At 42.2% G+C, this 15,095-nt stretch overlaps 1 protein-coding gene across 6 annotated transcripts in view; it reads right to left on the bottom strand.

Annotated features, from left to right (window-relative positions):
• The window catches only part of add3a (adducin 3 (gamma) a), a 337,068-nt gene that overhangs the window by 53,166 nt on the left and 268,807 nt on the right, over positions 1-15,095 (bottom strand). For 5 of the 6 annotated variants that reach the window (XM_068053019.1, XM_068053018.1, XM_068053022.1 and 2 more), the window contains exons 3-7: positions 14,943-15,081; positions 14,692-14,861; positions 9,682-9,762; positions 6,223-6,372; positions 5,974-6,117 (exon numbers count right to left, since the gene is read on the bottom strand). In XM_068053019.1, coding sequence (XP_067909120.1) covers positions 5,974-6,117; positions 6,223-6,372; positions 9,682-9,762; positions 14,692-14,861; positions 14,943-15,081 — 684 coding nt within the window. The remainder of the gene's footprint in view (positions 1-5,973; positions 6,118-6,222; positions 6,373-9,681; positions 9,763-14,691; positions 14,862-14,942; positions 15,082-15,095) is intronic. The other variant, XM_068053021.1, reaches the window with a different exon arrangement.

The following is a 15,095-nucleotide window of genomic DNA, read 5'->3' on the forward strand; positions in this document are numbered from 1 at the left end:
ACCACATCCCCACCTATCCCTATCTATACTAGGGGCAATTTATAATGGCCAATTTACCTATCAACCTGCAAGTCTTTGGCATGTGGGAGGAAACCAGAGCACCCGGAGGAAACCCACAGGGAGAACTTGCAAACTCCACACAGGCAGTACCCAGAATTGAACCCGGGTCGCTGGAGCTGTGAGGCTGCGGTGCTAACCACTGCGCCACTGTGCCGCATGGCTTTGTTAGGGGTCGATCGTGTCTAACAAACTTCATTGAATTTTTCGAGGAGGTGACTAGATGTGTAGATGAGGGTAAAGCAGTTGATGTAGTCTACATGGACTTCAGTAAGGCTTTTGATAAGGTCTCGCATGAGAAATTGGTTCAGAAGGTAAGAGCCCATGGGATCCAGGACAATTTGGCAAATTGGATCCAATATTGCCTTAGTGGCAAGGAGGCAGAGGGTGATGGTCGAGGGTTGTTTTTGCGATTGGAAGCCTGTGACCAGTGGTGTACCGCAGGGATCGGTGCTGGGACGTTTGCTGTTTGTAGTGTACATTAATGATTTAGACATGAATACAGGAGGTATGATCAGTAAGTTCGCAGACGACACGAAAATTGGTGGTGTCGTAAATAGTGAGGAGGAAAGCCTTAGATTACAGGACAATATAGATGGGCTGGTAAGATGGGTAGAGCAGTGACAAATGGAATTTAATCCTGAGAAGTGTGAGGTGATGCATTTTGGGAGGACTAACAAGGCAAGGGAATATACAATGGGTGGTAGGACCCTGGGAAGTACAGAGGATCAGAGGGACCTTGGTGTACTTGTCCATAGATCACTGAAGGCAGCAGCACAGGTAGATAAGGAAGGCATTTGGGATACTTGCCTTTATTAGCCGAGGCATAGAATGTAAGAGCAGGGAGGCCATGATGGAGCTGTATAAAACGCTAGTTAGGCCACAGCTGGAGTACTGTGTACAGTTCTGATCACCACACTATAGGAAGGATGTGACTGCACTGGAGAGGATGCAGAGGTGATTCACCAGGATGTTGCTTGGGCTGGAGCATTTCAGATATGAAGAGAGACTGGATAGGCTAGGGTGTTTTCCTTAGAGCAGAGAAGGCTGAGGGGAGACCTGTTAAAGGTATACAAAATTATGAGGGGCACAGATAGGAAGAAACTTAGCAGAGGTGTCAATAACCGGGGGCATAGATTTAAGGTAAGGGGCAGGAGGTTTGGAGAGGATTTGAGGAAAAATGTTTTCGTCCAGAGGGTGGTTGGAATTTGGAACACACTGCCTGAAGGGGTGGTAGAGGTAGGAACCCTCACAACATTTAAGAAGTATTTAGATGAGCACTTGAAACACCATAGCATACAACGCTACGGGCTGCTGCATAACTCTATGACTCTAAGATGGGACCTCGGTTTAACGTCTCATCCAAAAGAGGCCCCTCCGACAATGCAGCAGTAGATTTTGTGCTCACGTCCTGGAGTGCGTCTTGAACCCAGAAGCTTCTGACTCAGAGACAAGAGTCCTACCAACTGAGGCACAGCTGACACATATTTTGTACCCAGATTATTACTGTCTCTTTAATACTATGTGCTTCTGTTGTGGTACTTTTATCAAATGCCCTTTTGAAAGTCAATTATTACAATATCCACTGCAGTAGCTTCATCAACCCTCTTACTTCATTTTAAGAATACAAATCAGGTTCATCAGATACGATCTGCCTTTAACAAATCCATGCCGGCTGCCCTTTATTAACCCATGCTTCAAGTGAAAATTAATTTTGTCCTCGTCAATGGTCTCTAGTCGTTTTCCCACCATTGACATTGGACTGATTTGACTGTAGTTACCAGTGGCGCAGTGGTTAGCACCGCAGCCTCACAGCTCCAGGGACCCGGGTTCGATTCCGGGTACTGCCTGTGTGGAGTTTGCAAGTTCTCCCTGTGTCTGCGTGGGTTTCCTCCGGGTGCTCCGGTTTCCTCCCACAAGCCAAAAGACTTGCAGGTTGATAGGTAAATTGGCCATTACAAATTGTCACTAGTATAGGTAGGTGGTAGGGAAATATAGGGACAGGTGGGGATGTGGTAGGAATATGGGATTAGTGTAGGATTAGTATAAATGGGTGGTTGATGTTCGGCACAGACTCGGTGGGCCGAAGGGCCTGTTTCAGTGCTGTATCTCTAATCTAATCTAATCTAATTTATCCCTCTTCCCTTTTTTGAGCAGGGGTCTAACATTCCGGTCTTCAAGCACCATTCCCACATCCAGAGAATTGAAAGATTGTGATCAGAGCTTCTGCTATCTCAACCCTAGCTTTCCTCAACAAGCTAGGATGCATCCCATCTGGACCAGATGACTTGATAACTTTGAATGTCGTCAGCTTATTTAATATCTCCTTTCTATCCATTTCGATCCTAACCAATATCTCTACTCCCCCAACCCCCACCCCTCTACTGCAGCCTTCCTAACAGCACTGTGGGTCTACCTACCCCAAAAGGACTGCAGTGGTTCAAGATGGCAGCTCACCACCACCTTCTCAAGGGCAATTAAGGATGGGCAATAAATGCTGGCAAAGCCAGTGACGTCCACATCGCATGAATGAATTTTTAAAAAATAACAAAGGGTTGTGAATCTTTGGAATTCTCTACCCAAGAGGGTTGTGGATGCTCTATTGAGGAGCACATTTAAGGCTGAGATAGACACATTTTTGGTCTCTGAAGAAATCAAGAAATATGGGGAGCAGGCAGCAAAGTGAGTTGAGGCAAATGATCAACTATAATTATACTGAATGGTGGAACAAGCTCCAGGGTCCATATGGGCTACTCCCCCTCCTATTTATGTTCACTTTATCCTCCTCTTCTGTCAAGATAGATACAAAATACTCATTCAGTCCCTCAGTTATGCCTTCTGCCTCCACAAGATTTATTTTTGTAGTCAAACAGCCCCACCATTCCTTTAACTATCCTTTTACTTAGGTTGATAAAATATTTTGGGTTCATAACCCAAGTGGCAACTTGGACCTGTAATTTTTTAAATTCATTTGGGGGATGTGGGCATTGCTGGCTCGGCCAGCATTTATTGCCCATCCCTAATTGCCCTCGAGAAGGTGGTGGTGAGCTGCCTTCTTGAACCACTGCAGTTCATGTGGGGTAGGTACACCTACAGTGCTGTTAGGAAGGGAGTTCCAGGATTTTGACCCAGCAACAGTGAAGGAATGGCGATATAGTTCCAAGTCAGGATAGCGTTTGGCTTGGAGGGGAACTTGCAGGTTTGGTGTTCCCATGCATCTGCGGCCCTTGTCCTTCTAGGTGGTAGAAGTCACAGATTTGGAGGGAGTGAATGTTGAAGGTGATGGATGGGGTGCTGATCAAGCAGACTACTTAGTCCTGGATGGTGTCGAGCTTCTTGAGTGTTACTGGAGCTGCACCCATCCAGGCAAGTGGAGAGTGTTCCATCACACTTCTGACTTGTGCCTTGTAGATGGTGGACAGGCTTTGGGGAGTCAGGAGGTGGGTTACTTGCCGCAGAATTCCCAGCCTCCGACCTGCTCTTGTAGCCACAGTATTTGTGACTGGTCCAGTTCAGTTTCTGGTCAATTGCGATCCCCCCCAGAATGCTGATAGTGGGAGATTCAGTGACGGTAATGCCACTGAACATCAAGGGGAGATGGTTACATTCTATTATCTAGTCAAGCTTACTTGCAACATTCCTGGCATTAACACACATGCATTCAACACCATGCTAGTGGGCTTTGATTTTGTCCTCTATCTAAGTCATGCTCTTTCTACACTATTTCTTCTGTTGCTGTTTGTCTCCCTCAGTTTTCTATGTACCTTGTCTCTCATCTCTGCTACTCTGACATGGTGCCCTTCCCCCTTCCCCTCCCCCACACCAATAGTTAACTTCCCTACAAGCACATTGGGCCCGGCCCTGTTCAGATGCAACCCGTCTGGCTAGTGTAGATCCTTCCTGCCCCAGGAATCTGAAGTTCTCCTTCATGTACCACTTCTCCACCCACTCATTTACCTCCATGATCTTGCTGTTTCTATACTAGCAAGTGGCTCTGGGAGTAATCAGAGATAACTACCTTTGAGGTCCAGTACTTTAATCTTTTTTCTAGGTCCAGAAACTCTGCCTGTAGGACGTCAACCCTTTTCTTGCTTATGCCATTGGTTCCAACACACATCACAAATTCTGGCTGTTCCCTGCATCCCTCGCAGAATGTCCTGCATTCGTTCAGTGATATCTTTTATCCAGCACCAGGGAGGCAACACCACCATTTGGGAATGACTGTCTATCACCCTGAATATTGAATCCCCTCTAACAACTGCATTTCTACACTTGCTTATGCTTTCACTATACAACCGAGTCTCATAAGGTGCTGTGGATCTGCTTCTGATTGCACTCCCTCCAGATGTTATCACCCTTGATGGTATTCAACACTATATACTGATTTGTCACTGCTGCACGCCCAGGGATTCCTGCACTGCCTATCTGTTCCTCCTACTCTACCTGGAGGTGGTCCACTCCCTCTGCTCCCTAAATTCTCAGTGGCTGTAGGAGTGATGACCTCCTGAAAAGTGCAATCTGTGAAACTCTCAGCTTCTGTATGCACTGTAATGACACCAGCCATCCCTCAAAAAGGAAATGTTCTGCAGTTCCCACATGGCACAGGATGTGCATACAAAAGACCCTAGATGTCGTTCCATGTTAGATACTATTTATTTAAAACTTTTTTTTAAGCTTTAAGGTTATTAACTAATGTCCTCACCTAACATTCTTAGATATTCATCTAGAAGATTTCACTATATCCCAAACAGCAGCAGGTAACCCTGCTGATTTTGTCTATCACAATCAGAGACACTGAGGCCAATGATCGCAGCATAAACCAAGAATCAAACCAGATACCTTCTGATCTGTATGGTTTGGCTACATAAGGCACAGAGAAGCTTAATTTACTGGCTTTTAACGTTACTTTTTAATCAACGCATTTACAATATTTAAGCATTATTACTAATAAAGTTGAATTGTTCATCAGTTGCATGCTGGAGTATCATTCATACCATACTGAATTACTAGAGATAATGCATAAATCTATTTAACAGAACAGAAACTTACTGGGCACTGTTAAAAGAATTCAAATGTATTCCAATTCCTTATATATTATAGACTACTTACATAATATCAATGATTGGAGATATGTTTTTACACTGGGATTGGGATATTTCCACAAAGTAGGAGGCCCCGCGATGAATCATGACAGGTTAACAATGTCCTGCACAACTAGCCCATTCAAAAATGATCTTCCACATCAGGGACTGCAGTAGCATTTTTGTAAATTGTACTCTGTACTCGGAAAGACAGGGTACATACAGAAACACAAATGTGGATGGAGCAACTGCTTTTCAAGAACATATTTAACAAGCTGCGCTACATTTTAAATCTGTAAAAAGCTTATTTCAAAGAGATATATTTTAGACTGGTAGCAAACTTTGAATTCTTAAATACTCCCTGCTCAGCTTTGCTGAAAAATTGCTTAAACTGCATTATAACCTTACCAAATAATTCAATACAAAATCAAGTACAGTTGGGGGTTGTTAGCCTTTGGTACTTGCTCAATTTTCTATTTTTTATGTTAAAACTGAGGGAACGGCAGCAAGCTATTCATCTACCAGCTATTCAGCTGGCGCAATGCTGTTCAACAACAAAACTTGTGAACTTTCAAATTGCTGAATGCTATCCCACCATAGTTTGAAAGACACTGAACCCAAATGTAGTACTTCTATTGCCAACATGGTTGAGATCAGCAAACTTAGCATAGATCAAGAATTCAAGCTCAATCAAGGATTCTCATTTATTTCCACGCTATACCGTGCAACCCATCCAAGCTGGGGGATGTGGGGTGGTGGAGAAACAAAGAGAACCGATAAAGTCACCAACATCAACTGTCCGCTTTGAACACTGCAGCAGCTACTGTGCTCTTACCTTGCAAGCTGTACCTAGACATTTCTGGAGCTGAATTCGGTCGCTCTCTTCATCAAGTGATCCATGATAATCATAATATGCAACCTGGCCCACAATCAAGGCCTCTTGGGAGATTGGCAGGATTCCACACTTCATGGTTGAAACCTGTAGGTGTTGTGGGGGGAAGAAAACAAATAATTTTCATGCATTGAATGTAACAAATGCTGCAAGGTTAAAATAGGAAAACTAAATTTTAAAAAAGTCACTTACAGCAGCAGCTGCTGGTGTATGTATATGTATAGCACATCGAACATCGGGGCGTACTGCATAGATGGCAGCATGTGGGCTGAATGATGCTTGGTCAATTCTCAGATTTGTGCTGCCCTGGTCCACTACTTCACCCAGTATGTTAACTTTCACCTATTTATAGAAAAGCATGTGGTGAACATCTATGATCCTGACCATCTTATTTTTTGTTAAGAGGCCAAGTAAATAATAAGCTAGCCTTCATTGTCTGCTTAAACCAGACTTGTTTTTACCTGAAGAGCTTTCTCTTCAAAAAAAAAAAATTGCCTAAAATAAAAACTATTGGGAGCCACAAGATGAAAAAAATATAGAATGGAGTAAAGGCATAAGTATACCGTAGGCCAAAACCTTCTACCTTTGATAGTTCTCATGTCCAAACCATAGAGCAATCTGAGAAATAGTAAGAGCACACTCATATCTGAATTAAATATTAAGCTTTATTAGATCAGATATACAATGCAAAATTCTATTCGACTATGGACTAGGCAGCACCTTCAATATATGTTCTAAGCAGATTCAAAGAAAAAGCATAGAGCTTACACCAATAGGTACAGACAAGCACAGTTATACGTTTCAGAGTATGAGCCCTTCTTAGTCTACCTGGCAATACAAAGCCCAAATATGTTCTAAGTAAATACGACCATATGACCAAATGAATTAGGAGCAGAAGTGGGCCATTAAGCCGATCGAGCCTGCTCCACCAATTAAGATCATGGCTGATGTGTTTCTGTCTTGAACTCCACATTCCCATCTACCACCGATAATTTTGGATTCCCTTGCCTAACAAGAATTTATCTACCTCCACCTTAAACATATTCAATGATCCCGCCTCCATCACCTTCTGAGACAGAGAATTCCAAAGTTGCACAACCCTCAGAGAAAAAATTTCTCCTCATCTTTTCTCCTAAAACGGCGACCCCCTAATTTTAAAACAGTGCCCCCTAGTTCATACAGTCAGCCTGGAATGGCAAACTCCTGTTGATTGCAGATATCCTTCGGATGATGGGTCAGGCTCCTTTAAATATTCATTTGATAATGGGACGGGTTCCCTTTAAATATCTAGTTCTGAGCACAGAACAGATATTCTCCCAAAGATGACTCCAGTTCCCTCTTCTCCCTCCAACCATCAGTTCCCTTGGCTGCAGCTCTCCTTCCTTGTCCAACTGAGTGGCTTGTTAGGCCATTTCAGAGGGCATGTAAGAGTCAACCACATTGCTGTGGGTCTGGAGTCACATGTAGGCCAGACCAGGTAAGGACAGCAGATTTCCTCCCCTAAAGGACAATAGTGAACCAGATGGGTTTTTACAACAATCGACAGTGGTTTCATGGCCATCATTAGACTAGCTTTTAATTCCAGATTTATTAATTGAATTCAAATTCCACCTTTTGCTGTGGTGGGATTTGAACCCATGTCCCCAGAGCAATACCCTGGGTCTCTGGGTTACTAGTCCAGTGGCAATACCACTACGCCACCGCCTCCCCCACGTCAAAGGCTGAAGACAGGACGAGATGGACAAGGAGGGATAGCTTACTTTTGTCGCAGTCACATAGGATGTTGTTTGTGACTTTCATAAGTCATTTTAGTACACTGGTCGGAGCGGAAACCTGATTGGAGGGATTCAAACATGGGGTTCCTAGAAAGATGGTTATGAATTTGGGAGGCAACAACACCTTTAAGGACTTTGGAAAAGGAAAGGAAGGTGGAGATGGGGCAGCAGTTTGCAAGGATGATGGGGTGGGGGAGGAGTCATGTTTTTTTTTGAAGAAAGAGATGATGACAGCAGACTTGAAGGAGTGGGGACAGTACTGGACGGGAGAGAACTGTTAACATATCAGTTAACATGGGGAACCAGAAAGGGAAGTTAGGTCGTCAGCAATTTAGTGGAAATAGGGTCAAAAGAGCAGGAGCTAGGTCTAATGGACGAGATGAGTGCGGAGAGGGCATGAGCAGGGATGGGAGAGAAACCAGAGACAAATGAAAGTTGAGGGCATGAGGGAACTTTAGAGGAGGTTTGGTTCAGTGGTCTAGGGAAAGGCAGGGAAGTGGCAGAGGCAGTCAATCTAATAGTTTCAATAGACAAAGAAATCTATGAGTATAAAAATTAAGACTGACATGATAGTAGACTAATCAGAATCAGAGTTGGGACAAGCAACGACCGAATGTCTCGTCAATCAAGAGATAGTGTCCAATGAGAGTGAATCAGTGCTGGAGCCTCTGTGTTCACACAGGTTTTGATTGAAGCGTACCAGGTGCTTACCCATTGTCTCTCGAGACAAGGAGGCCAAAGAAGAAGAAGAAGAAGACAGAGGAATAAAAAGCAAGTCGGTCTGCACAGGGGACAGTGGCGGAGGGAGGGAGGATGTAGGGCAAGGAGATAAGACGCGGAGTCTTTGTCTAGTGAACAGCATTGAGAATTGGTACCAGAGAGTGCGCAGGAAGAAAAGAAAGAGAGGCAGAGTGGCCATGACTTGAAAGATTAATCTCTTATTTTCCCAGTGACATGATGTGTGCATCAAATCAGATGGCTAAATTCTCTGTGTCCATGTTTTCTTTGCATTTGTGATTTCTCCCAATTCCATCCTGTGCATGTGATTCACTGACATCACCACTCCCCAACCCCTAAACTGAGTTATCTCCCATGCAGGACCTTATCAAAAGCCTTTCTGAAGTCCATGTAGAGTACATCAACTGCTTTACCCTCATCTACACACCCAGTCACCTCCTCAAAAAATTCAATGAAGTTTGTTAGACATGATCTCCCCCTGACAGTCATGCTGACTATCCCTGATTATTCCCTGCCTCTCCAAGTGGAGATTAATCCTGTCCCTCAGAGTTTTTTCCAATAGTTTCCCTACCACTGATGTTAGACTCACCGGCCTGTAATTATCCGGTTTATCCCTGCTACCCTTCTTGAATAATGGTACCACATTCGCTGTCCTCCAGTCCTCTGGCACCTGTCCTGTGGCCAGAGAGGATTTGAAAATGTGTGTCAGAGCCCCTGCTATCTGACCCAAAAACAGACCCGCTCCTGTTTCTCATCTTCATGGCGAAAATTCAGCCCATAATTTAAGAAGTTAGTGCTATTTTTTTCTCAAGAATTTTCTCCCCTCTTCTCCTGAAGGCATTTGGCATCTCATCCAAGTGACCTTTATTTTTCTGTAACCCTGGATAGTGAATATTGAAAGGCTAGTCAACTATTGATGATATCACAGGCAAATCTCTCCCCAGCTGATAGCCAAACATGCAGATTTTCAGCAAGGGATGCTGGATAGCCATCAGGATTAAGAACCCTGATTTTGTTTTAAGCAATAGTTCAGTTCAGCAAACTGTCCCATCATTGAAAAAAGATATGTTTCCATCAATTTGTTTCAATAGAACCTTAAAAAAAGGAACAGTTAAATAGACAATACGTGCAAACTTACAAGATTTGAAGCTGTGGCCTCAGCATATGACAGGCCCTTGGGTATAATGAGAAAATGCTCCTGTTCTTTGCTTATTCTGATCTAAGAGAATGAAATGAATAAAGTCACTAAGTTTTATATTCAATAACAAAAGCCTTAAGATGCCAATCACACAATTATCACAGTGTAGAGATAATTATCCAAGTTTCTGACATTGCAAAAAATAATACTGTCAAGAATACATGAACTTCAGTAACCTATTAACTGCTACCCCCATTAGTTGTTGTAGCATCCATAACTCTTAAAACAAGATTCAAATGAAGGGGATTTTTGAGAAAAACAGAGTTATGAATTTTATATTCAAGGTGATGATCATGCACACCTGGGAAAGGAGTACTTTCCATTTTGAGCACCCAATGCTGCCCAACACTCCCAAGTCAAGCTAAGCATAGTCATCGTGGAGTAAATTTTCCTCCATTGTACAAGGATGGACCCCAGAAGAATCTTTCATGTTACACCAGTCTAAAATTTTTCCATTTCTTCTCATTTTCTCTGTTGCTGAAATGAAGGGGTGGACTCTTACTGGATACAGGGTCATGCACATCAGGAGCAATCTGGTACCTAATCCAGATGGCCATTCTTCACTTGCTATCAAACTGTTGGCAGTCTATTTCATCTTAGATGGCACCACAGCCAAACCAGATGCTGTCCTTACCGGATATCCAAGTGAATACTTTGCAGCAAGGGTCACTTAACAACCAGGAATATGAATTTCTAACTGATATTTTTTTTCCTAGCCCAGGAGTACTAAGTCTAATTGTAGGACTCCAACTGCTGCCTTGCTGACATGAGCTAACAACACAGCCTGCGAACTGAACCAACAATCTTATCGTTTGTATAGCTTGACACCACACCACAAATTTAAACAGGACTTCATGTTTCCTGGTTGCTGAAAGGATTTATGTATGCATGCTACATAATGCTTCCAAATCAGAAGGTAATGGGTTTAAGCTGCAGTCCGAGACTTGACCGCATAATATAGACTAATACTTTAGTTCAGTACTGAAGGAATGTTGCAGGGTGAAGGTGATGCTCTTTGGATGAGACATTAAACCACAGTCTATTCAAGTAACCTTTCAAGATCCTAAAGCACTATTTGAAGAGTTCTCCTACTGTCCTGAATAAAATTCTTCTCACAATGAGCACCATATCATCCACCACATCCTAAAAGAGAGAGAAATCGAAATCATTCATCAGTATCTAAACCGCCTCGTTACTATGTTTTAGAACTACTAGTTAGAAGCAGGATTTCTATGTAGAACACCCCAAACAGAAAGGAACTTGTCATTCATCTCACCACTGTTTGTGACACCTTTCTCAATGCAAATTCACTTACACACCAACACTGACTGTATTTTAATGTAATTAATTGTATGTGAAGCACTTTGGAACAGACAGATATATAAAAATATCGATATAAAACCAAGTTCTTTCTTTTTCTTTCTGTCCAGGATTTAAACAAATGCCAAGACAAATTTTCTCCCAATTCACAGAATGCTTCATAGAAAGTGTACGGCACAGAAAGAGGCCACTTGTCCCACGTGTCTGTGCCAGCCGAAAAATGTTCCACCCATTCTAATCCCACTTTCCAGCATTTGGTCCATCGCCCTGCAGATTACGGCACTTGAGGTGTATACCCAGACATCTTTTGAATATGTTGAGGGTTTCCGCCTCAACTACCCTTTCAGGCAGTGAGTTCCAGACCTCCACCACCCTCTGGGTGAAATATTTTTCCTCATCTTCCCTCTAATCCGTCCACCAATCACTTTAAATCTATGCCCCCTAGTCACTGACCTCACTGCAAAGATAAATAGGCCTTTCACATCAACTCTATGGTCACAATTTTGTACATCATAATCACATCTCCCCTCAGCCTTCTCTGTTCCAAGGAGAACAACCCCAGCCTATTCAATCTTTCCTCATAGCTGCATTTTTCCAGTGCCAGCAACATCCTCATAAATTGCCTCTGTACCCTCTCTGGTGCAATTACATGCTTTCTGTAATGAGGTGACCAGAACTGCACACAGCACTCAAGTTGTAGCCTAACCAATGAGTTATACAGTTCCAGCATAACCTCCCTGCTCTTATATTCTATAGCTTAGCTAATAAAGGAAAGGATTCCATATGCCTTTTTAACCACCTTATTGACCTGTCTTGCTACCTTCAGGGACCTGTGGACATTCACTCCAAGGTCCCTCACTTTCTCTGCACCTCTCAGTATTTTCATTAATCTTGTATTCCTTTGCCTTGTTTGACCTCCCCAAATGCATCACCTCACATTTCTCCAGGTTGAATTCCATTTGCCACTTTTCTGCCCATCTGACTAGACCATCAATATCTTCCTGCAGCCTGCAGCTATCCCCTTCGCTATCTACCAAAAGGTCAATCTTTGTCTCATCTGCAAACTTCTTGATCATGCCCCCCACATTTATGTCCAAACCGTTAATATACACCACAAAAAGCAGGGGACCCAGTAGTGCGCCCTGCGGATCACCACTGGAAACAGCCTTCCAGTCGCAAAAACAATGGTCAACAATTACCCTTTGTTTCCTGCCACTGAGCTGCATTTCCTTGGATCCCATGGGATTTTATTTTTTTTTAACCTGTCTGCCATGTGGGACCTGGTCAAAAGCCTTGATAAAATCCATGTAGACCACATCAACTACACTACCCTCATCTATCTTCCTTGTTACTTCTTCAAAAAATTAGATCAAATTGGTCAGACAAGATCTTCCCTTAACAAATCCATGCTGACTATCCTTGATTAATCTGTGCCTTTCTAAGTGACAGTTTATCCTGTCTCTCAGAATAGATTCCAATAATTTGCCCACTACTGAGGTTAGATTGACTGGCCTGTAATTATTTGGTCTATCCCTCGCTCCCTTTTTAAACAGAGATCAACATTTGCAGTCTTCCAATCCTCTGGCACCACACCTGTATCCAGTGAGGACTGGAAAATGATGGTCAGACCTTCTGCTATTTCCTCTCTTGCTTCTTTTAACAGTCTGATTGATTACCATTATTGTAATCAAGCACTTGAATATTTGTGTGAATAGACCAGACAAGAGTGTAAGAGAAGAGAGCTTGTGCAAGTTTTGGTCCAATAAAGTTTTGTACCTGCGGGTTGATAGTTGGTAAATTAGATTTTCACATTTATTGCAACATTAAGGTGTATAACAATTTCTGATTAAGAGGGCAACAGGAGGGAAGGTGTAGTGTTTACAACTAGTATGTCTTCTGATTTTTTTTTTAATTGTAGAATAGCTTAAGGGGTAGGACAGAAAGAGAATTTCTAAACATATTAAGTAAAATAATACATCATAGTAAAGGGACAGGTCATGTCAGACTAATCCTGCTAAATTTTTTTTGAAATCAATAGCATGCTGGATAGATGGTGATTATGGACTTCCAGAAGGCATTTGACATGGCTCCACACAAAGATTATTAGTAAAGATGAGAGTGCACACAACTGGAGGTAACCTTGTAACTTGGTTGGGAGGCAGTAGAGAGAGAGAGTAGAAATAAAAGGTATATACTCTGATGGGTGGAACATGACATGTGGTGTTCACCACAGAACTGTGTCGTCAGTATCTCACCATATATATCAATGACTTGCATGAAGCAATAGAAAGTTGTATATCCAGTTTGCAAATAATTCTGAACACTGTAGGATGTGTGGACAGAAACAGGAAAGTTCAAAGGTCCACAACAGATTAAATGAGTAGGAAAAACTGGCAGATGGATGTCAATTTGGGGAAGTGTGATGTCATCCACTTCAGATCAGAGAAAGGCTGTAATATTTTGTCAACGGTGAGACACCAGGAATTCGTGGAGCAAAGGGAATTGGGTGTCCATTTACACAAATCACTAAAAACGGGTGCAATCAAAAAAACTAATAGAATGTTGGCCTTTATCTCAAAGGGTTGGAATACAAAAATAAGGAACTCACTTCAGTTGCACACAGTCCTGGATAGACCCCATCTGAAGTACTGTGTTCAGTTCTGGGCATCACACCCAAGGAAGGATATATTGGTCCCGAAGTGGGAAAAGCGTAGATTTACCAGAATTATACCAGGGTTTAAAGGGTTAAATTACGCAGGGTTGAATAAACTTAGTATGCACTCCCTTGAGTTTAGAAGACTGAGAGGGGATCTAATCGAGCTCTTTAAAATGATAAAGGGATTCAAGAGTGTAGATACAGAGAAACTATTTCCTCTGGTTGGAGAATCCAGAACACGGGAGCCTAATCTTAAAATTAGTGTTTGGCATTTATGGGTGAAATCAACAGGCACTTTTTTTACACAAGGGGTAGAGGAAATCTGGAACTTGTTTCCCACCCCACCTTCCACCCCAAAATGCTGTGGATGCTGTGACAGTGCAAATTTTGAAGATTAGGATTTATAGATTTTTGTTAGGTAAGGGTATCAAGGGATATGGAGCAAAGGCAGGTAAATGGAGTTGAGGTAGAGAGTCATAATCTAATAGAATGGTGGAACAGGTTCAAGAGTTTGAATGGCCAATCCTGTTTTTATGCATTTGACAGTTATAACATACGAAGAGACCTAATACAGGAAGTTCATTCAGCGAGCTGAACACTGGTGCGGTGTAGCAAGGAACTTAAACATCGTTTCAGATAGTTATGTTTTGGACATGTTTTTCCTCTTCAATTACTATTATGTTTTAAGATTTTATCAAGGTGCAGAATAGTTCCTGTGGTGATAAAATCAAGAAAGCAACCGGAAACTTTCAGTAAAGGGAAAACAAAAGAACACAACTGTTAAGCTATAAATGGATTACAAGGCATTTTATAAATTTAAGATACAAATTTAGCACTACTTCTTTCATCTATATATTTATGGTTAGTTGTGTTCGCCTCAATATATAAACTACTCATCTAAATCTAAAATTAGAAATTGGGAGGGAAGAGACAACATTGTAAAAACAAAACAGATTGCTGTAATTCATACTTACTGTTATGCAAGTATTGGTCAAATGTGCCCATCCAAATAGATCTACCATTCTATAAAGGCTTGCAACTTTACAGCGGGTCAACTTCTCTCCTTTCACAAAAGCAGCAGACTCAATGCCGCGCAGATCATTGATGGGTGTGGTTATTCCTAGACCTAAAGAAAATATAAAGCCTGACAGAATTCAAGGTGATACATCTGAGTTCTCCAAAATACATATTTCTTGAAGTGAACAAAGATCTTTCAGGCACTTACTTAAATGTGCTGTGGGTAAAGCTGCAACAGAACTTGCCATTACAAAATCTGCTATTTGTCTTAAGGCAAGCAGACCAGCTGGGTTATTACCCTTTCTCATCTGTTCTTGAATAAGGATCTCAAGTTCATCTCTGAAAGCCTATAATCAAATGC

Source organism: Heterodontus francisci, chromosome 20 (assembly GCF_036365525.1).
Source record: "Heterodontus francisci isolate sHetFra1 chromosome 20, sHetFra1.hap1, whole genome shotgun sequence".
Lineage (NCBI taxonomy): Eukaryota > Metazoa > Chordata > Chondrichthyes > Heterodontiformes > Heterodontidae > Heterodontus > Heterodontus francisci.